At 39.0% G+C, this 25,228-nt stretch overlaps 1 protein-coding gene across 6 annotated transcripts in view; it reads left to right on the forward strand.

Moving 5' to 3' along the window:
• Positions 1–25,228, forward strand: part of LOC136850627 (uncharacterized protein DDB_G0284459-like) — a 370,523-nt gene that overhangs the window by 256,112 nt on the left and 89,183 nt on the right. For all 6 annotated transcript variants that reach the window (XM_067124330.1, XM_067124327.1, XM_067124329.1 and 3 more), the window contains one exon: positions 2,711–2,887. In XM_067124330.1, coding sequence (XP_066980431.1) covers positions 2,711–2,887 — 177 coding nt within the window. The remainder of the gene's footprint in view (positions 1–2,710; positions 2,888–25,228) is intronic.

Genomic DNA, 25,228 nt, shown 5'->3' on the forward strand with positions numbered 1-25,228 from the left:
TGTATCTTCCCCATGATTCCAGGCAGAATTTTTTTAACATGATTTGGTTCTCACAAAGTTTCTTCTTCAAAAGTCATGGGGAGTAGTCATTTACTCTGCAAGTTAATTGAGACTGTTTTAAGGGTAACTGTCCATAGGAGCCAGTATAATTCTTTTAGCATTCAGTACTTTGTCCAGCCAAGGCTGTAAGTTGTGTTTAATGGCAGGTTTGCTATTGGACAACATGCTAATTTCAGTACACTGGAGGAATTTCTTTGGAAATTTAAGTAGGGAACAAAGCATATACAGTGTCATTAAGTTGTAATTCCTCAAAACCAGTTTGGCTGTATCATCTACATGAGGAAAATTATGTAAAGTTTATTAGAGAAACTCCCAATTCATTAAAATACATCATAAGAGAAGGTGGGGGCAACTTTTGCACAGCACAACCTGCCTAGAGGTTTGAATTACCGTGGACTCTGGGATGCAAGACATAGGTGGATTTAAGGATTTGAGAATATATTCATGCATATCAGCAGTATGGATCTAAAAGTTAACAAATCTTTGCTGCACCAAATTTTTTCTGTACATGTTCATTCCTTATGTGGTTGGGGAAGAGCTGTAAAGAATGTAATGGATATTGTGGTATCTTTCATGAACTAAAAGGGCTATTGGATCTTAAGGCTAAGTCTTGACTTGTGGCTATAGAAGTAGCATGCTGAAATTTCTGGTAACAATTGGCTTTAGATGAATTCTTGAATGTTAGTAGCACTGTATTGCACTCTGCTTCCCTGAGTTCAGCCCTATGAGAACTTAAGATTTTTAGCTCAGTGGTTTTGCTAAACTGTTTTCTTAACTGACTCTGGCAATTATTAGGGAGATGAGACCTAATAATTACAATGGCATAATTAACACTTGTGGACTGGATACTCCTAGCCATTTTACTTGCGGGTGTTTGTGCATCTGTCCTCAAGAATTGTTGGAATTCATGTAGGGATGGTTAAGGAACAATGAGGTCATTTGGTTTTGGAGATGAATCCAGTCAAAGATCAAAGATTATAATATTTTTAACTTGGTAGGTCAGTTTTTCAAATGTTATTTTCTCTTTTTAACAAAACTGTTGCCTAATCTTGATAGGAAAGTTCAGGCATTGTTTTTTAATGAAAATATTTAAGTCTACGAGGCTTCACGGAGATGAGCCATTATTAAATTTGTTGTTTTGCACCATCTGAGTGCTTTCTAGTGGAGGTCCTTTTTTCTTTATTGTTCCAGACTTTTGATTTGGAAAAGCATTTTTTTAAAGCACTAAAGAGAATAGCAAATTTTTTTTTTTTTTTTTTTTTTTTTTTTTTTTTGGGAGCTCTTTTAGGGCTTTTCTTATTTCATGGTCACACAATTTCTTTTGACTGATTTGAGATTCAGATTAATTTAAATTTTTTTCCTTGTTATTTTCTTAATATTTTGAGTGGCAAGTGCACATTTTCATATGCATTTGAATTATATTTTACCCTTGAAATATTTGTATGGAAGAAAATTTTTATCTTTTTAAAGTTAATGTGAAATACAGTACATATGTTTCAGATATTTGTTAAGACACCAGGTTTATAAATAAAATTTGTTAAGCAATCAGACAACTTTTTGAAAATTGGCACATCAGGCCACCGTTGGCTGTGGACATGGATAAGAACAGGTTTGCTGTAGTGTAAGGAAGATTATGACTTAAAGACAACAACCAAACTTTCCTTTGGTGATCATAATTCATGCAAACTCTTAAACTGCTTTTGTTTTCTGTGGGCCTGAGTCATATTTTCAGTCTTCCTGGGGTCATTGAGCTTTGTAGAAGTATAATATTTTGGTGTATTGTGATGGCCATCCATAATGTAAAATATTTTTCACATATAAGTGTATGTTATCATTGAAGTCAGACTTGAGGTGGAAACTAGTTCAGAGATATCATTAGCTATGGATAGTGGAATATCTGCTGTGCTGAGATGATCAACAAACAGAGAGGGATGATGATTATACAAAATTTATTTTGAAAAAGTGTTGCTGTTTTGAACTTTGTTGAAGGAGGTTCATTATTATTTTGTAACACAAAGGTCAAACTGTTTTCTCTGAATGGATGTCCATCTTCCTGTATAACCATAAGAAACTTTGGTTGCAGAAATATTTTTATATATTTCTGTAACCCAAATTCATACAGATGATCTGGATGATATGAGATGGCTATGACACTGAAAGAATGTGATCTTGTAGTATGTGGAAAGTGGTGTTTGTATTGTGGCAGGGCAAAAATGTTTATAAGAAATAGGAGGAACTGTTGTTTGTTTTGATGCCAAATGAAGGTCCTACTACAAAATAATCAATATTGATTATTTTGTGTAAGTATACACTATATGTAGAAGCAGTGTGTGTGTGTGGGTGAATCAACTGTTAATGATTGTTGTTGCACACTTCCATTCCATTTTGTTGATTCTTGAAAAGTCTTTGGGTGTAAAATATGTATTCTCTTGTCACTAAAGTCTTTGGACTAATAGACATTCATATTTTTTAATGCAAACTTGTCAATTTAGTCATCTCTGTGTAAGAAACCCAGCAAGATATTTACACATGATGTAGCCATAAGGTGAATCAGCCTAAGATGTTTACTGTATACTGTAGACATAAGGAAGTAGGTTTTTATCACATTTATGCAGTTTGTTTGGATTGTTTTTAAATACGTGTACTACAGAATTTAGAAAACGTCGCCGTGATGACTACGATGATGAGGATGATGAGGATGATGGTCGAGACAGAAGGTGGAGAGAGAGAGATAGTAACAAGCAAGGAGTTAAAGAGAAGAAAGAAAAAGAACCATTTGATCCAAAGAAAGGAGCAGAAATGGTGAAAAGCGAAACCGAGAGGTTAGGTAAGTTTTTGTTTCATTTTGTTTTGTTATTAATAGCTCAAGGATTTATAATTTTCAAGAATAAATACCTGTTTGTCTTCTATATATATATATATATATATATATATATATATATATATATATATATATATATATATATGTGTGTGTATATGTGTGTGTGTGTGTGTGTGTGTGTGTGTGTGTGTGTGTGTACATAATTTGTATAAAAATCCACATGAAGAAAGACCTTAAGAAAAACAAGGTTTAGTTTAGTTTGACTGTTTTGCCCTCCACCAGGCCTGACAAGCAATTTATTAGTAATATGTTTACAGAGTATAGAATAAATATTGTATTCTTTGAAAGAAATTCAACAAATGACCCTTAAAAATGTTATTCCGTTTTAAGAAATGTTAGACTATGTACTGCAACAACAGTCAGTGTCTTGAAAAGATAGATATGCCGGCAGTATTTTAATTAAAATAGAACAAAACTGCAAGAAAATATAAATGAGAATATTTAAGTTTATGATACTGTCAGTTAATACACAAATGCATTGTGTGGCTTATGATATTTCTTGTAGTTGAATCACCTTTTAACCAGTTTTGCTTTGTAAGCTTACTTACTAAAACTTAACCGAGTCTAGGTCCAGTGGAGAATAAAAACAGACGAGCTAGTCTTCATCTTTTTTCTCCATACCTTCCTTCATATAAATTGATTTTCACATATGTGCACATTTTAATATTTACAGTTCTGTACTGTCATCAGTATACCTGGTTTTATTACATGAAGAGGGAAGGGTGGTGGCAATAATGAATATATCACTTGAAAATCAGAACTTCAAGAACAATATTTTATGTTATTTAGTATAAGTGTTGAATTTGCAACCAGACATCCACTAAAATTACTATTCACAGAGTTCACTTTAAAAAATTATTAAATATTTAGTCAACTTTGATATTAACCCTTTAACGCCGAAGCCCTATTTACAAAAACGTCTCCCATATGCCGGCGGCGTTCGGTGAGTTAGCGTTGAAGCGGAAAAAAAGTTTTTTTCAAAAAATCACAGCATGCTTAGTTTTTAAGATTAAGAGTTCATTTTTGGCTCATTTTTTTGTCATTGCCTGAAGTTTAGTATGCAACCATCAGAAATGAAAAAAATATCATTATCATATATAAATATTGGAATATATGACAGCAAAAAAAAAACTCGTATATAATTGTATACAAATCGCGCTGTAAGCAAAACGGTTAAAGCTAATGAGTTAATTTTTCTTTAGTTGTATTGTACACTAAATGGCGATGATTTTGGTATATAACAAATTTTAAAACGATCAAAGCAACACAGAGAAAATATTATCACAAAATGATGCATGAATTAAAGAATTTAATCGACGTAAAAAAATGTTTTTTTTCAAAAATTCACCATAAATCAAAATATTGTGCTAGAGACTTCCCGTTTGTTGGAAAATGAAGCTAATTGATTGAATATTACTAGACTGTAAGTGTTTTAGCTTACAATTGCATTTTTTGACCATTTCAGTCGAGTTAAAGTTGACTGAAGCTTGAAATATTTCAAAACTGATAAAAGCTACAACCATGAGTTATTTTCTGTTGTGTTCTACATGAAATTGCGCACATTTTCATATATAAAACTTTATGTAACGACTAATATAAAGCGGTGCAAATATTATGACAACGAGACGAAAGAATTTCTGAGATGTTGGCCGAGTTACCGCAAGCAGAGCGTAAGGAAAATGTTTTTTTTTTTTTTTTAAATTCACCATAAATCGAAATATTGTGCTAGGGACTTCCAATTTATTGCAAAATGAAGTTAAACGATTGAATATTACTAGAATGTAAGAGTTTTAGCTTACAATTGCGTTTTTTACCATTTTCGAAAGTTAAAGTTGAAAGGTTGAAATTTTGGCAGTTATCGTGATTTATGTGAAAATATTTCAAAACTGATAAAAGCTACAACCATGAGCTATCTTCTGTTGTATTCTACATGAAATTGTGCACATTTTCATATATAAAACTTTATGTAACGACTAATGTAAAACGATGCAAACATTACGACAACATGACAAAAGAATTTCTGAGATGTTGGCCGAGTTACCGCGGCGCAGACGTAAGGAAAAAGTTTTTTTTTTTTCAGAAATTCACCATAAATGGAAATATTGTCCTAGAGACTTCCAGTTTGTTGCAAAATGAAGGTACATGATTGAATATTACTAGAATGTAAGAGTTTTAGCTTATAATTGCGTTTTTACCATTTCAGTTGAGTTAAAGTTGACGAAGCTTGAAATTTTGGCAGTTATCATGATTTATATGAAAATATTTCAAAACTGATAAAAGCTACAACCATGAGTTATTTTCTGTTGTATTCTACATGAAATTGCGCACATTTCCATATATAAAACTTTATGTAACGACTAATATAAAACAGTGCAAACATTACGACAACGTGATTTAAAGAATTTTTTGCGCGGAACTTAAGGAAAAAGTTTTTTCAAAAATTCACCATAAATCGAAATATTGTGCTAGAGACTTCCAATTGGTTGCAAAATGAAGGTAAATGATTGAATATTACTAGAATGTAAGAGTTTTAGCTTACAATTGCGTTTTTACCATTTCGGTCGAAGTCAAAGTTGACCGAAGGTTGAAATTTTGGCAGTTATCGTGATTTATATGAAAATATTTCAAAACTGATAAAAGCTAGAACCATGAGTTATTTTCTGTTGTATTGTACATGAAATTGTGCACATTTTCATATATAAAACTTTATGTAGCGGCTAATATAGAACAGTGCAAAAATTACGACAAAATGAGGAAAGAATTTCTGAAATTTTCGGCCGAGTTACCGGGCCAGCGTAAGAAAAAAGTTTTTTTCAAAATTCACCATAAATCGAAATATTGTGCTAGAGACTTCCAATTTGTTGCAAAATGAAGGTACATGATTGAATATTACTAGAATGTAAGAGTTTTAGCTTACAATTGCGTTTTTCGACCATTTCGGTCGAGTCAAAGTTGACCGAAGGTTGAAATTTTTTGTAGTCGACGTTTGCTACGTCCACTCGGCATTCAACAGACAATTTTAGTCGACGTTTGCTACGTCCAACAGGCGTTTAAGGGTTAATACCATATTAATACCATATATCATATTATATACAGTTAGCCACCTTTCCACATACAGCTTCCAGGTAACTTAACTCTTCCCTTTGTAATTATGTAGGAGAGTGCCTGATTGTAAAAGGTATGCTTTAAACAAAGTTTTGTGACTACAAAAATACAAACCATTGCTTTTATATAAAATTATTCTTAGCATGAGCTGGAGTAGTCATTGAGCTTGGTACTAAGGTCTTTAACTTTGGTTATGGGGGATGAATGAGGGAATAATTGCTCTACTTCCAACACTAGTCACTTTTCCTTAGGCTGCTCGGCGTCAATAACCTAGGTGTTGTGACGCCAGTTTTAGTAGCTATAATCAATCCTGTCTGAGTACAATACAGTATAAATGGAATCTGTAAGTGAAATAACTTTTTATTGATATTTTGCTGTTTTTCAGTAAAGGGTATGTATAACTGAAAGAGAGAGAGGGAAAGGAAAACTGAAGTGTTTATACATCTAAGTCTAAGCAGAGAGAGAGAGAGAGAGAGAGAGAGAGAGAGAGAGAGAGAGAGAGAGAGAGAGAGAGAGAGAGAGAGAGAGAGAATAACACTATGTATGAAATTCGGATCTTAGGTATTTTTACAGTGATTAGAGATGAAACATCAACAGTGATAAAATATTCTCTTGTGTACTGTTATATGTGTGATAATCATAGTCAACTAAACTTGTAATGAAGTAAAGTACAATGAATCAAACAAAATAAAAAAAATATGGCAACACTCCCTATGTCAATCTAGTAGTGAACTTGCTGGATTTGTTTATTTTCATGTTTTTTATGTGGATGGTACAGTAATTGATATTTCATTGAAGGATATGTACCGTACAGTTCTGATATATGAGAGAGAGAGAGAGAGAGAAACTGAAATTCCGTTATCAGAGAACTTGCTATTGGAGGTTTTTGAGCTGCCTATGTATGAAATTCAGATTTTAAATTTTTTTTGGTGATTAGAGATGGAACATCAGTAGAGATAAAATATTCTCTTGTGTACTGTTGTAATATGTGTGATAATTATAGTCAACTAAACTAGTAATGAAATACAGTACAATAAATCAGGCAAAGCAAAAAATATGGCAGCACTACCTATGTCGATCTAATAGTGAACTTGCTGGATTTGTTTATTCTTGTCTTTTTTTGTGTTTATGGTACATGAATTTATATTTCATTAAAGGATATGTACAGTACAGTACTGATATATGAGAGAGACAGAAAGAGAACTGAAATTCTGTCATGAGAGAACTAGCTGCTGGAGGTTTTGAGCTGCTTATGTATGAAATTTGGATTTTAAATACTTTTACAGTGATTAGATCAATAAGTATAAATGGATTCTGTAAGTGAAATAACATTTTACTGATATTTTGCTGTGTTTTCTCATTAAAGGACATGTATACTGAGAGAGAGAGAGAATGACAGAAAATAATTTTTTAATAAATTTATGGGAGATGATGAGGACTAACCACAAAATGATGTAAACCAAGAACTTACTGTACTAAATACTCTTTTTTTATCATAAATGCATTTGTACTTAATCACGAAAATAATAACGTTATTAAGTAACAAACCCAGCGTCCTTTTTGGAGGAGCATGTCCCGCCGTTCTAAACTACCCACGTATTTTAGATACTGTATGCTCTATACAGTAGTACTATCCTAAAATCTGTACTGTACAGTAAATATCATTTAAAAATAATCTTACAACACAGCAAAATATAATAAAATGTATGAACATATGCGCAGTACATGAGACGTTGCACAAAGGTACATTAAGCAAAAGAAAATGTGTGTCTGAATTATAGGAGATACTTAGAGTAACAGTTGTAGGCAGGTACGTAATGTAAGATGACTTTGAAATGATATTGGGGTGTTCTGGGATGATAGTTGGAGATATATTTTTGTTTGAACTGTTGAGTTGGGCAATGAACTGTTAAAAGAGGCAGTTATAAGTGTTTTAGGGGTATACATCCTTAAGAGTAACAGTTGTAGGAGGGTAATGTAAGCTGGCTTTGGGTGTTTTGGGATGACAGTTCGGGGTTTATTTTTGTTTGAAATATTAAATTGTTTTATTATATGATGATTCAAGGTATATTTTTGTTTGAACTATCAAAGTAGGCAGTGAACTGTGAAAATAGGGAATTATAAGCATTTTACTTTATGGGGTATAGGGTATTTGGCAGTTGTAAGCTGGGTTATAAGCATTTTTAGAGGGGATTTTGCATTTCCGTGTTTTTTGCATTTCCTTGGTGGGTTCTAACTGGAACCTATCCCCATGTAAAAGTGGGGGAGCACTGTGTATATATATATATATATATATATATATATATATATATATATATATATATATATATATATATATATATATATATTTATTTATTTATTTTATGAATGTTATTTTTGAATGTTGTTGATCTGTTGTCCTTACCTTGGTGTCACAGGTCTTGACTGGGGGCCAACACTCACAAAACAAGAAAAAATGGGATTTAAAGCAATATCAGTTTCAGAAAAGGACTCTGTAGAGAAATTCTCGCTCATAATTAATTACATGTATTTACATTTAATCAGAAGAGTAAATTATACACTGGATCTTGGCACTTAAGGTGTTACTGATAAAATTTAACTAACTGGAAAGCCAAACACTGAAGCAATTAATACTTAAAGTGGTAACTAACACTTTAGTTCAATAACTGGGGTTGCCAAACAATAACATGCTTGAGGATGTGATTGGTCTGTGGACACAGACACACAGTGGAGCAGACAGAAGATACAGTGTTATTTACAGCCTTTCTGTAAATTTGGAGAAAGGGTACATTAGCAGTCAATAAAGCAGAGCAAAATCTAATTAGACAAAATGAAATTGTCGAAGACTCAAGGAGGGTGAATCAACTTTTGATCAGGACTTACTGATTAATTGATTAACCCGTTTACTAAGGAATGAGCTACTTGTATGAAAAATGAAACATCATATATCATGCAAACCTTTTCAGTTGGTCTACCTAGATGGGCAGACTGACGTCGTTCTCAGTGAATGTCACAAAGAGGAGCCGTATGTCTTCAGGTGAGATAAATCAAATCCTAGATGAGGTGTCTGATACTGAAGACATATTTGAAGAAAAACATGATGAGGATATTAAAGCTTCCAATAGCAGAAGTGAAGATGACTTCTCATTGCCGAGTGACTGGACTCAGAGAGAGAGAGAGATCCCTTTACTTTTGTTGCTGATCCATGGTGAAATTTTCAGTTGAGGATAAAGAGAATCCATTAAAAAGAAATAATTTGATGATGAAATCATTGAATCGTGAAAGAAACAAACAGATTTTGCAAATCAGTTTCTAGATGAGAAAGAAATCCACAAACACGAGTACATAGATGGATTGTGTGTAGCCCCCTCTTTAAAGATTGGCATACAAATGAATAATAGTGCATTACAACACTTTTCATTCAGTAGGAGTTGTAATAGTTTTGTATCCTATCATTTAATAAAATTCCTACTCTTAACTACAGTACGAATTATAAGCATAAAATCAATATTAACTTTGAAAAACTATCATCAGTGATATGACCCTAATTACTTTCTCAAAACAACAGGTTAAGGAATGAGCTAATTATATATCATAAAGGTTGGCCAATTTAAGAAAAACACATTAAAGGAAAGCAGAAGATATGCAAATGCACATGGTGTAAGAAATAAAAGTTAAAAAGTGTTCCCTACCTTCCACAGGGAGTTGAAAGTGACTACTTACAACCGTTTTTGGGCCTCTTTCTCAAAACACTCATAAATTTTGCATATACATGTTTTTTCTAATAATTTATTTTATTTTGTAAAATTATAATTACAGCTCGTACAATTCATAACAGATAAGAAATAAGATCAGTAACAAATTCTGAGCATATATGTTGTAAAATATTTACATAAATTTACTGAGATTGGGAAATGCAATACTTTTTGAGATTTATACATTTTTTTGTAATATTTCTTTCCAGAATTACAATTATAACTGACATCATATTGTAAAAGATAACTAAAACCAACAGCAATCCCTGGGTATATATATGAGCAAATGAATAAAAAGATGTTATGGGAGAGAAAAGAGTAAGACATTCACCTTTCAAGGCAAGAGCAATACTAATTCCATGAGATGCCCACGACTGAGCTGAGCTGAATTCTTTAGTTGCCAAAATTCATTTATGGGTCATTGAAGTATTGGAAACTCTTTCCCACTTGATACAGCCAAATCGTATGGTGCGTAATATTAATACTCCTCAGAAGGGATCCTTCCACCACCCAAAACCTGTTTTAGATCCTCTGTTGAGGGGATCCGTCCATTAAGGGTTAATTATGATGATGTATATTGACAGTGAATCAAGGTTCTTAGCACATTGAAAGGAAGGGAACGGACAGGAGAATAATAACAAAAGGAATGGCCAAAGAACCCTCTACCTGAACTTTACCTTTAAATGTTGAGTGGAAATTTTGCGCATCAACCTGAATAAAGCCTGTCACATGAGACTTCTTAGTTTCACTCAGATAGGCTTGGATAGGGGGCTCCTGGCCAGCACAAAGGAGCTTTTGGGGGAAGCTACGAATGACATGCTTCCTCTGTAAGGTTTTGCCTGTGACTCTCCTGCTTGCCCTCTATCTTGGCCTTTTATGCCCTCCTCAACCAACTGGCTTCCAGTGCCCCAGGCATATCAGGTATGTGAAATCGTTAGACCTCTGCTTCTCTGTCTCTTTGGGACAAGGCATTAACTGGAATACTTCCTAGCTTTTCCTATTGATCAAGTGAGGGAGAGCGAGAGAGAGAGGATAAACCCAGCTATGTGAAAATAACTGGAGTCAAAGCCTTGGTGGTTGCCTACAGTGTGCCTATCTGGGAATTTGGGACTTTCAAATTGTCTTTATCATGTGGGCGAAGGAATAGGGGCTATATTCCTTTTTATTAACTCTTCGACTGAGTTGCTCCCTAGCTTCTTATTCTTAAAACATGCAGCTGTCATGTGACAGCACAAAAATCTCCTGGAATACTCAATACGCTCTCTTCTCATGAACTAATTTGGCATGCATGTGGTCTATCAATTACTTAACACTGATTGCAGTCACTTTTCACACCTAGCATAAACCTGAACAAAATATTTTGACATGTACTTACGCTGCGGAACTGGCTCTTCTCGTGCTTAAAATGGAGGAGGTACAATATCAGTGTCATCTCTAATTATGCAGACCAGCAGTTGCTATTCCGCTGATAATTGCAAAGCAGTTGCATACTCGGCAAGGTAACCCAGTTGTTATGAATGTCCAAGGGATACTTACTTGAATCTGGGCGGCAACGGATGAACGCAGGGAGTTCCTTTTATTTACTACACATCTGACTCAATATTAGGACAATTCATAGACAAACAAGGGGAATCTATGGCTTAGGGCCTTCTTCGTGTGAGTTAAAGTTAAGTATATCTTAGTTTTACCAGACCACTGAGCTGATTAACAGCTCTCCTAGGGCTGGCCCGAAGGATTAGACTTATTTTACGTGGCTAAGAACCAACAAGTTACTTAGCAACAGGACCTACAGCTTATTGTGGAATCCGAACCACATTATAGCTAGAAATGAATTTCTATCACCAGAAATAAATTCCTCTAACTCTTCATCAGCCAGCCGGAGACTCGAACTGAAGGGAAAATTACGTGAACTCAGGGTTCTCTTAACTAATTATATGTACATGACAAACACAGATCAGAAGAATGACAAATTACTGGGCAGGTAATAATAAGGGCCTGCTAAAATAATGAATCGTACACAGAATAAATATTCTACGCCGACGATGTCTTCATAACGGGAAACATTGCAGTGGAGTAGAAGAGGGGGCTGCACATAGATAGAGCCGAGAGATTCCACAGTCGAGGCCTGTATGCAAAATGCACAACAGATGCTTGCAATAATAATAAGATGCTCAAAGGGGACTTCGGGATTGCACAGATGGTGCCAAATAACCCAGTTCACTGCTACATGCCTAATTACATTAACACTGAATGCTCCAACACAAATTACTGAAGGTGATCGCACAATGGAAAAATAAATGAAAAATCAGACAGAGAAATAACAATAATCGTGACTGACTAAGAAACCTTATTCCGGTACATTACCTTCGTCAAGTTGACAGTGTCTGTCCTCATTTGATAGGGCGCTGGCAATGGAGGAGGGAATTAAAATGCCACTACAAAAGTATACTGGTTCGAGCCTCTGGGTCAAACGTGGAAGGTTCAAGGGACAGGCAAGGTTAAGGACCTCTGTCCTTGGTGGCGTTCTTAGCGGTTCTCTCTCGATTTCTGTTGTATCGTCTATGAATAACCTTCGGGGATTACGCATCACATCCAACATAGGTGCCGCAAAGGTCAGTCTTTGCCACATTTTCTATATAGGCCACATGGCACCAGTTAACCTTTTGTGGAGGGTTTTAGGATAGGGCGGGGCACCAACTTCTCTCTTTTGGCCCCTCCCTTGCCCGTTGTCTGGTGCTGTCGAGAAAGGCATCCGGAAACAAGGCCCTTAGGCAGTCATTTTGAACAGAAGGACAGAGTAGGCTTAACCATTTTGGGGAATGAAGGAGAGAGTTCGTGAAGGAGCGAGCGGAAACCCACAGTTCTAGTAATTAAAACGGTTTAAATAAATTTTATTTCTTTCTCAGCTATGTTACAGATGTAAAAACAGACACAGTTGGTTCAGAGAGAGGCCCCATTCATTCATTGCATATATATATATATATATATATATATATATATATATATATATATATATATATATATATATATATATATATATATATATATATATATATATATATATATATAATATTGTATATTGTATATGTATACTGTATATATATATTATATATATATGTGTGTATGCATATACATATGTATATGTGTATATATACATATATATGTATATGTATAATATATGCATATATACATATACATATACATATATGTTACAAGAACAGAATTAATCACTTTTTTGAAAGTGTACGTAACGTGCTCTAACGATCTTTCTTCAGGAAAAAGGCGTATGAAGGTTCGACCCATGATAACATCTGCATCCTTTTTCTCTCTCTCTCTCTCTCTCTCTCTCTCTCTCTCTCTCTCTCTCTCTCTCACCGTCTCGCCTCTCTCTCTCTCTCTCATCGTTTTCAAGTTCACCCACCCTAATCTCACTCATTCTCACCAAAGCAATTAAATGGACTATTTAAAGAAACGCAATAGTTTCTACAAAAATAAGTTTATTATTCAAATAACCCAACAAGAAATGAATAAAACAAAGCAAAGATTAAAATGCATAATAAATGAATTATCGAGTCAGATAACTAAACTCTAAACTGCAAAACACTTCTGATTAAAGAAGTCTCATTATGGCTAATAGCCTGAAAATATCCAAACTCACACATACTCCCCAAATCAATAACTAAAGTCATGTCAAAAAAACAGTCTACCACATGTTATTCGAACCAGTCTACACTGTCCACAGACATCTGTCGAAAGAATTAAACATGATAGAAAACTCCCAAAAAATATATGAAACATAAAACACAATAATGGAAAGTGTAAAATGCATAGCCAAGATATGGCAAACGTAACATAACAAAATAATAATATAAAAGAGGTATGAATATTCATATTAAATCTCCCACACCAGTTCAAAAGTTCATAATGATTAGAAAATCATGGTAAAAATCACAAGTTCAATTTCCTCCCATAAAAACAGAGATTTCAAACTCTACCTTATCTGCCGATTTTCAAAGCCTGGATCCTCTCCAAAGCTACGTCTAGACAACTGCAGTTCTATCACGTTAATGAACAATCAAACTCACTTTTAGGGCAGATTTTGGCATAATCTAGATCAAATTAACGCACGTACTCACGAATATACATAACACTTCGGAGATCACCTGACTGCCAATATTGCTGAGGTTCTCACGCAGATAGCTGAGGAATCAAACTATTTGCTGAATACAAAGATTTTACATCGAGTCTCTCGCCCTAGTTCCATCTGACTCCAAACCTTCCACGATAACATCTTAAAGCATTGAAGCTATGAAATGCATATACGTGTCCTTTAAGATTGTAGCAGCCATATTTTCTGAAATATATATATTTATATATATACAGTAATACCTCGAACTTGCACGATTCGAGTTGCACGAATTCACAGACACACAAATTTTTCATTGCAACCTAACTAATGGTCATACACAAGTTTTTCACAGGCACGCGAACATTTGCGAACACTGAGAAACCCAGCAAAAGTGTTTGTTTAATTTTTTTTTATGTAATTTATAAGTTTTCAAGCTTTTATGTGTAAATTAAATAACATTAAATATTATTAAAAGTAATAATTTCTCTCTCTCTCTCTCTCTCTCTCTCTCTCTCTCTCTCTCTCTCTCTCTCTCTCTCTCTCTCTCTCTCTCTCTCTCTCTCTCTCGCTTCTAGTGAGATGAATTTTTATGGTGCATGTATACAGCTATGTTTATTTGTATGATAAATAAACTTTTTACCTAATAATAAGTACTGATTTTCAAATAATAATAATAATAATAAAACTGTAATTACAAAATTCGTATTATTTTGAATAAACAAATTCTTCTCTCCTCTTTTGTAAGAAGGAGGTGAAGGCAAAAGCTGTCAGACATGTCATTTAACATGACAAGAAGGGGAGTGTTGCTAATTGGTGGTCAAATTTTTCTTGTAATTCTCTCTCTCTCTCTCTCTCTCTCTCTCTCTCTCTCTCTCTCTCTCTCTCTCTCTCTCTCTCCGTAATAATTCATTAAAAATTTCACTCTTAAGTAAGGGACATTACAGCATTGTTTCTCTAATGTCTTTAACTGTACAGTAGATAATTTTGAATTGATCTGTAAACTGTAAATGTGCCGTTCTAAAACACAGAGACTTAGAGCATTTCAGAACAGAAAGAGAAAGTGACAGAATAAAGGAGTTTTTAAAACGAGGTTGAGTAGACTTCTAAAAATAGATCGACGGAATAGGGGAAGGAGTCACACCATTTATTTTTTTTTTAGGGTAATGTATTAAGTTAACTTTTAAATGAAAATACAGTAACTTTAATTTCATTTAATAGTTAGTTTAATACTGAATTTCCATCTTTTGATGTCTAACGAAGACTCTCTCTCTCTCTCTCTCTCTCTCTCTCTCTCTCTCTCTCTCTCTCTCTCTCTCTCTCTCTCTCTCTCCCCGTAATAATTCATAAATAATATAACTTGATATTTCAATTAAGGACAATATTCTCTCTCTCTCTCTCTCTCTCTCTCTCTCTCCATAATAATTGATAAATAATTTCATTCTCTTAAGCAAGGACAACCCTTTCTCTCTCCTCTCTCTCTCTCTCTCTCTCTCTCTCTCTCTCTCTCTCTCTCTCTCTCTCTCTCTCTCTCATAATTAGCGCTCACACATTTTTACAACTTATTAATTCTCTGTACAGTAGATAGTTTAAATTGATCTAATTTGACCTGTATCGTCTACAAAGTGTAAATATGCTAGTGTTGCGCTCACACATTTTTACAACTTATTAATTCTCTGTACAGTAGATAGTTTAAATTGATCTAATTTGACCTGTATCGTCTGCAAAGTGTAAATATGCTAGTGTTGCAAATATTTTCTAAAACATAGAGACATAATAACTAAGAGTTGTATTAGTCAAAATATAAAACACTGTGTGTTCGTGAAAAAGCATTTCAGAACAAAGAGAAAGAGACGCAGAATAAAGAAGTTGTTAAAAAGAGGTTCAGACGATTCTAAAAATAGATCGGTTTGAAGGGGAGATAGACAGAGACAAATTCTCTTCCAAATCTCAGTTTTTATGTCGACCATTTATTTCTCTTTTTTAAGGGTAATGTATTAAGCTAACTTTTAAATTAAATTACAGTAACTTTAATTTCATTTAAAAGTTAACTTAATAATTTGGGAGCATGATTAGGGTCATATTTAGTGTTTAAACCTTAGAAATAAGCATTTATTAGCGTGCTAAAAGTGGAATGTGGGTGACGCCGGTTTGATTACAGTCCGCGAGTGGTGCGGGGATTTGTAACGGCACCTCACTCGGTGGGACTTTTGACATTGGGAATGTTTACAGGGCAGAGGCCTGTGATTGTGACAATCTCACCCTTTCTCATACACGACTCCATATCATGGAGCTCGTGACCGGGGTAGTAACTCCGGCTTAGCTTTTTAGCTTTTTTCTCTGGTATATTTAGCAATAGCTTTGCCTAGAAATAAGTGCTGAAAGGTTATATCACCGGGTGACACAGGTCTCTCCCCAGAAATAGATTTTTCCTTTGTCAAAATCCTTTTTATTAGCATTTTTAGAGACCATTCCAAACTTACGCAAAAATTCACCCTGAGCGAGGGTTCTTCAACCTAACTCACAGAAGTTCTATATATATATATATATATATATATATATATATATATATATATATATATATATATATATATATATATATATATATATATATATATATATATATATATACATATACATACACACACACACACACACACACACACACACACACACACACAGTAATAACCCGAACGTGATTCGAGTTGCACGAATTCACAGACATGCAAACTTTTCATTGGAACCTAACTAATTATCATACACAAGTTTTTCACTGACATGCGAATTTTTGCGAATACTGAGAAACCCTGCAGAAGTGTTTGTTTAATTTTTTATATAATTTATATTTTCAAGTTTTTATGTGTAAATTAAATTAACATTAAATAATAAAAGTAATAATTTCTCTCTCTCTCTCTGTATCTTTTACTGAGATGAGAGAATTTTTATGGTACATGTATATGTTTATTTGTTTTGTATGATAAATAAAATTTTTACCTAATAAAGGGATTTTGACAAAGGAAAAATCTATTTCTGAGGGAGGCCCTGTGTCACCCAGCGAAATTCCATACTAACACGAATTTCTAGGGTATAAATATTGTCTGGTTAAACAAAATATACCAGAGAAAAAGCTTTTTCAGGAATGCTGGAGTTACTACCTCCAGAGCGAGCGTCTTCTATAATGATGTAGGTATAAGCAAGGGTGAGTGAAGGAATCACAACCACAGAACCACACTCGAAAGATATCCCAATGGCAAAACCCCTCGGAAGAGCAGAGAGCTGTACCAGCTCCCACACTCACCCGCCCGCCAAGCGGCGACCTCAGCGCCATCTGAACTCATTCCAGGCTAGCACCACCCCCAGGCTTGGCATGCCCAAATCGGGGGGGAAAACCAGACACTGGGAGGGTCGCCGGGTGACACAGGGCCTCCCTCAGAAATAGATTTTTCCTTTGTCAAAATCCCTTTTCTGAGCTCGTCCCTGTGTCACCCGGCGAAAGAGTAACAGAGAATCATGCCAAGACTGCAAAGATACAAAAACCAAAAGGAGGTGAAAATGAATAAAAGCACATGCTATGCAAAACTAGATTTAATATGAAAAATTCAAAAACAATTAACAGTGTATCAGATCACAGATAAGTACAGGTGAAATGAATACACCTAACACAACACAATGCAATGACAAGAGTGATATAAATTACTCAACACAAAAGGAGAGGTACAGAAAGCATAAAGCAAAACAAACAAGGTACCTCTTAAGCTAAATCTAAACAACAGCATAGCAAAAGCAAATACACCAAGACATTCTTAAGGTTAACAATACTAGTATCAATAATGAGGAGCTAGGCAGTGAGGCATGATTGATCCAGGAGGACAGGCAGAGAAATAAATGAGGCAGGCGGGCAGGGGGGAAAGGATGAGGACTAAGGATAAATTAAGGTGGGGGAATGACACTCCCCACAGCCACTGTAGAAAATTTCAAAGCTTCGAGTGATTTTAGATAGTGGCGTTTAAACACTATGATTTCCACTCCGTGTACTTGGTAAGTTCAGCAAAATCCACATTATGAAAATAATTGATAGAAGTAGCCATCGTACGGATATCATGGACTTTAGACACTGAATCAGGGTTAGCTTGTTTAATAACATACAGAATTTGCTGTCTTATAGCTTTCAACGAAAGAGTTCCACCTTTTTCCCCTGATAAAAAGAGGACCAGATGTACACTTGAGAAGTTCTTTATAAGTAAGCCCTTAAAGTATGGACTGGACATAAGGATTGGTCTTGTGGAAGAGGTACCACCCTCCAAGGAGACCATCTGTCCTGAGAGTCTTCATTTTTCGCTAGGAACGTATGATCAGGGGAAAGGAGAACTTCTCCCAACGGGAGGAAATCAATGTGATCGACACCTCTGGAGAGAGCGGACAGCTCTGAGATTCTGGCACCTGAAGTTAAACTAATCAGGAATAAGGTCTTCCTTAACAGATCCAGATAAGAGCACTGAGAATTATTAACATCTGAGGCAGGCTTCAGAACGTCGTTAAGGAGGATGCCTTTAAAAAGGATGCTAGTTTCTTGACTGCAGAATCATATTGTCTGAGAGTAGAATCTCGCTTATCAGATTCCAGAGACAGAGTGTTAACGGTGTCCATGTTTGCTCCCTTCTGTGCAGCAAACTTTATGAGGTCCATAAAGCCAGTGCATCCTGGACTTTTGAGGAGGCTGACACAGCCTTGATTTGTCCTACTTGAGTCAGTTTGGGTCTGGGTATCTGATGACACCGCAACTTGAGCTCCAGGAGAAGGGGGGAACCAGTTGCCCTCCGGTCAATATGGGGCTACCAAGGCTACTCGACCCTTGAATGACTTGAGTTTGTGCAGGACTCTCAACAGCATGCTTAATGGGGGAAACAATTAGATTCTCTCCCAACTGTTCCAAGCTATAGACATTGCGTCTGTGGCATAGGCATGGGGATCCAGGTTGGGAGCCACACAACAGGGAAGTTTGTGATTGCTCTCCGTGGTGAACAGATCCACTTGGAGTCCCGGAACCCGGCGGCGGATCCAGTTGGATGATTCCCTGTCCAGGGACCATTCCGTCACTAACGGAGTTAGTCTGGACAGAGAATCCGCCACCACGTTCCGCACTCCCGCTAGGTGGGTGGCTGACAGATGCCAGCCGTGCTTGTTCGCCAGAGAGAAGATGGTAAACATAACTTGATTTACGCGACTTGAATTGGGGCCGCCCCTGTTTATGCAATGAACCACCACGGCTCTGGCTAACACCAACCTGATGTGAATCTGGCCGGCGGGGAGAAGTTTCTTTAGGGTTAGAAACACTGCCACAGCTCCCAAGGTGTTTACATGGAACTGACGGACCATTGTAGACCAAGTCCATTGTACTTTTTGTTTTGGTGAGTATCCTCCCCAGCCGCTTAATGAAGCGTCTGTGTGGATTACCAGAGCAGGAGGGGGGAACTGAAGTGGGACAGACTTCGAGAGACCCTGAACTGTGGACCACGGGCGAAGCCTTTTCTTCAGGATTTGAGGGATTGAGAGACTCTGTCTCTGAGCCTGATGTTTTAATCTCGCTTTTAAGAGCAGGTCTGTCACTGAAGCAAACTGAAGAGAGCTGAGAAACCTCTCTTGAGTCCGGCGGGAGGCTACCTTGCCTTTCAGAAACTTTCTGGTAGCATCAGCTATTTCCTTCCGCTTGGCCGGCGGAAGGGATAGCTTGTACGAGGTTAGGTCCCACTGGAGACCCAGCCATTGAAACCGAGACTCCTGAGTCAGGCGGGACTTCTCCCTGTTCAATTGGAACCCTAACGATCCCAGGAACTCGATCATCTAGAATCACTCTTGCTGGCCGGAAACTTTCTTGGGGACAGTGAACAGCCTGCCTTGAAACTTGAGGTGCCTCACTTTCTTTATTGCTCTTTTGTTGAGTAGCTCTGTCACAAAGTCCTGTAGGGCTTTGGAGGAAGGTTGGTAAAACCTGGTCATGGGAGGGGGCCCCTTGATCCAGCTCCAACCCAGACCTTTGGACACAATGCTGTGTGCCCAAGGACTGAAGGACCACTGGTCTCTGAACCAGTATAGGCGTCCACCTACCTAACTGGTCTCAGTGGGAGGAAGCAGGTTTGTTTCCTCTATCGAGGCCACTTTTCCTCTCGGGAGACGGATCCAGCCCTGCCTCTGAAGGGGCTCGACCTCTACCCCCCCTTGCGCTCCTATTAAGGCCGTGAAAGACCCCACGGCCCTCATAGGTAGGATTGTACGCCGGCGAGGAGACATACGTAGGCACAGCAAGGGATTGGGCTGGTTGAACCAGCACATACTGTTGGGGTTGGGCCTTGGAGGTGGACGGTTGGCTCACCGTCGAGACCGGAACTGCCTGAACAACCATCTGATGTTGTGGTCTCCTGTGCTTCCTGTAACGTTTCCCAGGCCTATTCTGGGAACCGCCAAACTCAGAGGTCTTCCGCTTAGGAGCGGAGATACCCCACCGGGAGCGCAGACTCTGGTTGGCCCTGGTTGCTTCGCCCAGGACACTGGAGACTTCATCGTCTGGGAAAAGGTTGTCTCCCCAGAAAGAACTCTTCATGAGCCTGTTAGGCTCATGACGAATGGTGGCATCAGCAAAGATAAACTTATGGCAGTTCATCTTTGCTACCATGAAGTCGTACAGGTCCGACTGGAACCCTGCTAACAGGGATTTAGTCAGAACCTGAAACAATGGCTCCTCTGCAAAGGAGACGGCGGTCGCTTCTGACAGGCACAGCGAGTTCAAAGACCGGCTCAACCGACATCGTGCCTCGAACTCAGCCTTCAGGAGAGCTTCCGTAAGCTTTGGAAGCTGCTCGCTGAACTGGTTTGACGTGCAATCTGTGTCCAATTTACTGACAGTAAATGTGGACGGAGCGTCTTTCCAGAACTCGTCACCCCCGGGGAAGATCAGAGACGTAGGGTCTGATTCCCGAAGCTGAGGCAAGGGTTTGCCTTCCAAGCAAGCCTGAGCAGTTGCGATAGCAACCTTGTTCAGGCAGGGAGTGGGCAGCCTATCACCGAGAGAAAACATAGTGAAGTTGCCCTTGAAGGGGTCAACTTCTTGTTCTCTGCCTGCCACTCGGTAAAAGTGCGCAAGAGAGCAGATTGCGCCTGATCCCTAGGGAAAATCACTGTCTCCTTAGGGACCTTATCTGAGCGGACCCAGGCTTCCTTCGTCAGCCTAACGAAGCCTGGGTAGGGGGGCAAGAGATCAGCCGGGAAGAACTCCAGTTCTTCTAGACGTCTGGTACCTAGGCCTTCAATGGTCAAGGTGTCTTCATGCCGGACAGCACGAAGAGCAACACGCCATGGGTTCCTTACGTCAAAAGGAGGGAGGGCAGCGGTGTCAGGGAACTGATAGTGCACCCCAGCCCCACCGGAGCGCGCCATGTCAGCGATCAGAGTCTCCTGATTCTGAAGCCTCTCAGTAAGCTTATTCAGCTTAGCGTCTACCTCCGCAGAGAACCTCTGCAACAACATCCCCGCAAACGCCTCAGGGTCAAAGGCAGGCTGGCGAGGAGGGCTGGGCTTGGCCGCCCTCTTACTCGCTCCTTTGCCCGGGGTACTCGGTTTGCTCCCGGAAGACAAAGGGTCAGCACCCTTTGGCTTTGACGGGGGGAAAGGAGAGGCTTTCCGTGAAGACGAGGACTTATAGCCCTTCGCCTTCAACGACGACTGCAACTTGGGGACAGTAGACTGAACTCTGTCCCTCAAGATATAAGATTTAGTGAAGGCCTGAAAGGAAGAGGATGATGAAGGAGGGGAATCAAAGAGGGCGCCCGCCCCCACTGCCTCACTTACCTCAATACCTACCCCCTGGTCCTGCTCGGTGACCATCGGCTCGAGATCCAGGTCGAGCGCGGCGACGTCTTCGGAAGCCTCTGTGTAGAGGGGGTCCTCTTGCAGGGGCTGGGTCGTGGCCCAGATCTGCTCGATGATAGGTGCGGCCACATCAGATGGTACGGCCGCAGTGATCCAGGCGCTGGGGTAAAGTAGGTCCCTCAGCTTTTCATCGAGGATGTAAGGCTTCCCCGACGGAACATTCCTCCCAAACCCAGCCACCCAGGCGCGGAGAGACCCCAAGGCCTCTTTTTGGAGGACTCGTCAACCTGAAAGGGAGCAGAGTGTCAAGAAAGGGCTAATACCGTGTTAATATAAGAGCCAGATGTGACCAAATAAGTACTTTCATACCATGCTACCGGAGAACTCCGGTGGAATGAAAAACCCCGTCAGAGACGGACCTACTAAGCAAAGAAACTAAAAATATGGTAAGCAAAAAGACTCCTGACTGCCAGAATACTCCGGCGGAACGAGAGAGTGAATCAACAGGACCCTTACCACAAGGAACGCCAGTAATAAGAACAGCGGAACCTAAGGGAAGGATCACCGGACTCTGATATAAGATTAAAGTAAATATATCAACCCGACGGCGGGGTTAAGCCGCCGGGGACTAGTAACAAACATATGGTAAGCACAGCCTCCCGACTGCCAGAATACTCCGGCGGAACGAGAGAGGTGAATCGACAGGACCCTCATCACAAGGAACGCCAGTAATAAAAATGGCGGAACCCAAGGGAAGGATCACCGGACTCTGATATAAGATTAAAGTAAATATCTCAACCCGACAGCGGGGTTAAGCTGCCGGGGAGCAGTAGCAAACATATGGTAAGCAAAAAGTCTCCCGACTGCCGGAGTACTCCGGTGGAACGAGGGAGTTGAATCGACAGGACCCTTACCACAAGGAACGCCAGAAATAAAAGCGGCGGAACCCAAGGGAAGGATCACCGGACTCTGATATAAGATTAAAGTAAATATATATCAACCCGACGGCGGGGTTAAGCCGCCGGGGACCAGTAACAAACATATGGTAAGCAAAAAGCCTCCCGACCGCCGGAATACTCCGGCGGAACGAGAGAGTTGAATTGACAGGACCCTTATCACAAGGAACGCCAGTAATAAAACCGGCAGAACCCAAGGGAAGGATCACCGGACTCTGATATAAGATTAAAGTAAATATATCAACCCGACGGCGGGGTTAAGCCGCCGGGGACCAGTAACAAATGTATACATATAGAGGGTGGTAAAGTAACCAGTTAACATCACCACATATGAGGTAGAGTCCCCCGAAGTCCGGTACCATCACCACCGGAGATCCCAAGCCTCCACCGCTAGAGTACACAAGAAGGATGAGGCAAAAACACAACTGGACCCACATAGGCAGGTGTAAGCGCCAATCAATTCCGACTAGAATGACCCAGTCGCCAAGGCGAACGCGGGAGGCAAAGGGAGGACAGGAGATGATGGGAGGGGGGAAGGGCAACCCTGAGAATGTTCGAAAACCCACTCAATCCGAGGAGAGCGGGTAAACGAAACATAAAGTCAAGACAATTGTCACCAGGAACCATCCCTGGGAGGGAGCAAATCTCTCCACCAGGGAGGACCCAAGTACTCGGGGTGATCATCGGGGACCGATGTCACACACGCGATAGATGACAAGGAGTTGACTTAGGGTAGGCTAGGGAAGGGGGAAAGGCTAGGTAAGGAAGGGCTTAGACCAGAGAAGAGGAAAACAGGAGACTAGGGAAGACGTGTACCCAGCTCAACTGTAATCGCAAGCCGTACTAGGTAAAGTAATACCCAAGTAGGGAGAGCTCTAGGCCTTCCCCTAACAGGAAGGGAAAGGGAAGCAGCCTACGACCCCCACGCTGTCACCTTGTAATAGATGTAGTCTATAAAATACGAAGGGGAGAATGAAAGGGAGGGATGGAGAACCAACAGGGAGAGAAACTTCTGTGTCGAAGGCCAGCCAGAACCGTAAAGTAAGGGAATGCTAAAATAGTGTGGAGGAGACACACCCAAGGGAAAAACCTCTACCCCTCCGAAAAAGAAGGGGAGGACAATGGGGTCTCACTCCACAACCCAAACAACGGTCGGTGGATGGAACAACAACAGAAACTCCCTCCACCTGCTGATCCCCTCCTCTCACCTAACCTACCCCAAGGTACAAGGGAGAGAAGGAGGCCAGATAGGCTACCAGGAAAAGCCTAACCTTGCACTAGGCAGGGCTAGGACAGGGATGTTAACCAGAAATAATAAATAATTAACCACCATTACTAAATATATACACTAGACATTAATATCAGCTTGTGCTTGGCACGTAGCCTAACCAACAAAGCGACAGGAAGTAAACAGATAGGACTGTACCTGACGCCCCGCGGTAATAATAATAAGATTTTAAAAATATAATAAAACATGACATCAAGCAAAAACATAATAATAAATCTATACTGACCAATGGGGAAAACAACCTGGGGAGATACCTAAGCGGGAAATACTACGGGAACCCTAAATGTAAGAACCCCTATGATGGGAAGTCCTACGAAATTAACATTAGAGGATGCCCCAAAGACCCAACCCAGGTAAGACCACCAGGATGAATCCTAGGGGGATAACGATAAGCAATGTAACCGACCAAGAGAAACCCAAACAGAACAAGCTGGACGGGCGTGCCTCGCGGTCGACATGGCTGACAAGGGGACGCCGCAGCGTCCCAACAAGATTCACGTATAATATATAAATACGGGGTAAAACAGCCAAACTTATCATAAAAACCCCACAAGAAGATGGTACTTAACTTGGAAACAGTAAAGGTGCTTGACGACATGGTGAAATAAAGGCAAATTACGCCAGAAAAACACAAGCCACAAACAAAACAGTGATCAAAACAAGTGCTAGAAATGGAATGAGTTCAGATGGCGCTGAGGTCGCCGCTTGGCGGGCGGGTGAGTGTGGGAGCTGGTACAGCTCTCTGCTCTTCCGAGGGGTTTTGCCATTGGGATATCTTTCGAGTGTGGTCCTGTGGTTGTGATTCCTTCACTCACCCTTGCTTATACCGACGTCTTCATTATAGAAGACGCTCGCTCTGGAGGTAGTAACTCCAGCATTCCTGAAAGCTTTTTCTCTGGTATATTTAGCAATATTTATACCTAGAAATTCGTGTTAGTATGGAATTTCGCCGGGTGACACAGGGACGAGCTCAGAAATAAGTACTAATTTTCAAATATTAATGAAATTAATAATAATTTTAATAATAATATAACTGTAATAACAAATTTTTATGTGATACAAATGTTAAACAAACAAATATTTTCCCCCTCATCTTCTGTAAGAGGCTCGAAGGCAAAAAGCTGTCAGACATGTCACTTTAACATGACAAGAAGGGGTGGTGTTGCTGATTGGTGGTCAAAGGTTTCTTGTAAT

This window comes from Macrobrachium rosenbergii, chromosome 22 (genome assembly GCF_040412425.1).
Source record: "Macrobrachium rosenbergii isolate ZJJX-2024 chromosome 22, ASM4041242v1, whole genome shotgun sequence".
Classification (NCBI taxonomy): domain Eukaryota; kingdom Metazoa; phylum Arthropoda; class Malacostraca; order Decapoda; family Palaemonidae; genus Macrobrachium; species Macrobrachium rosenbergii.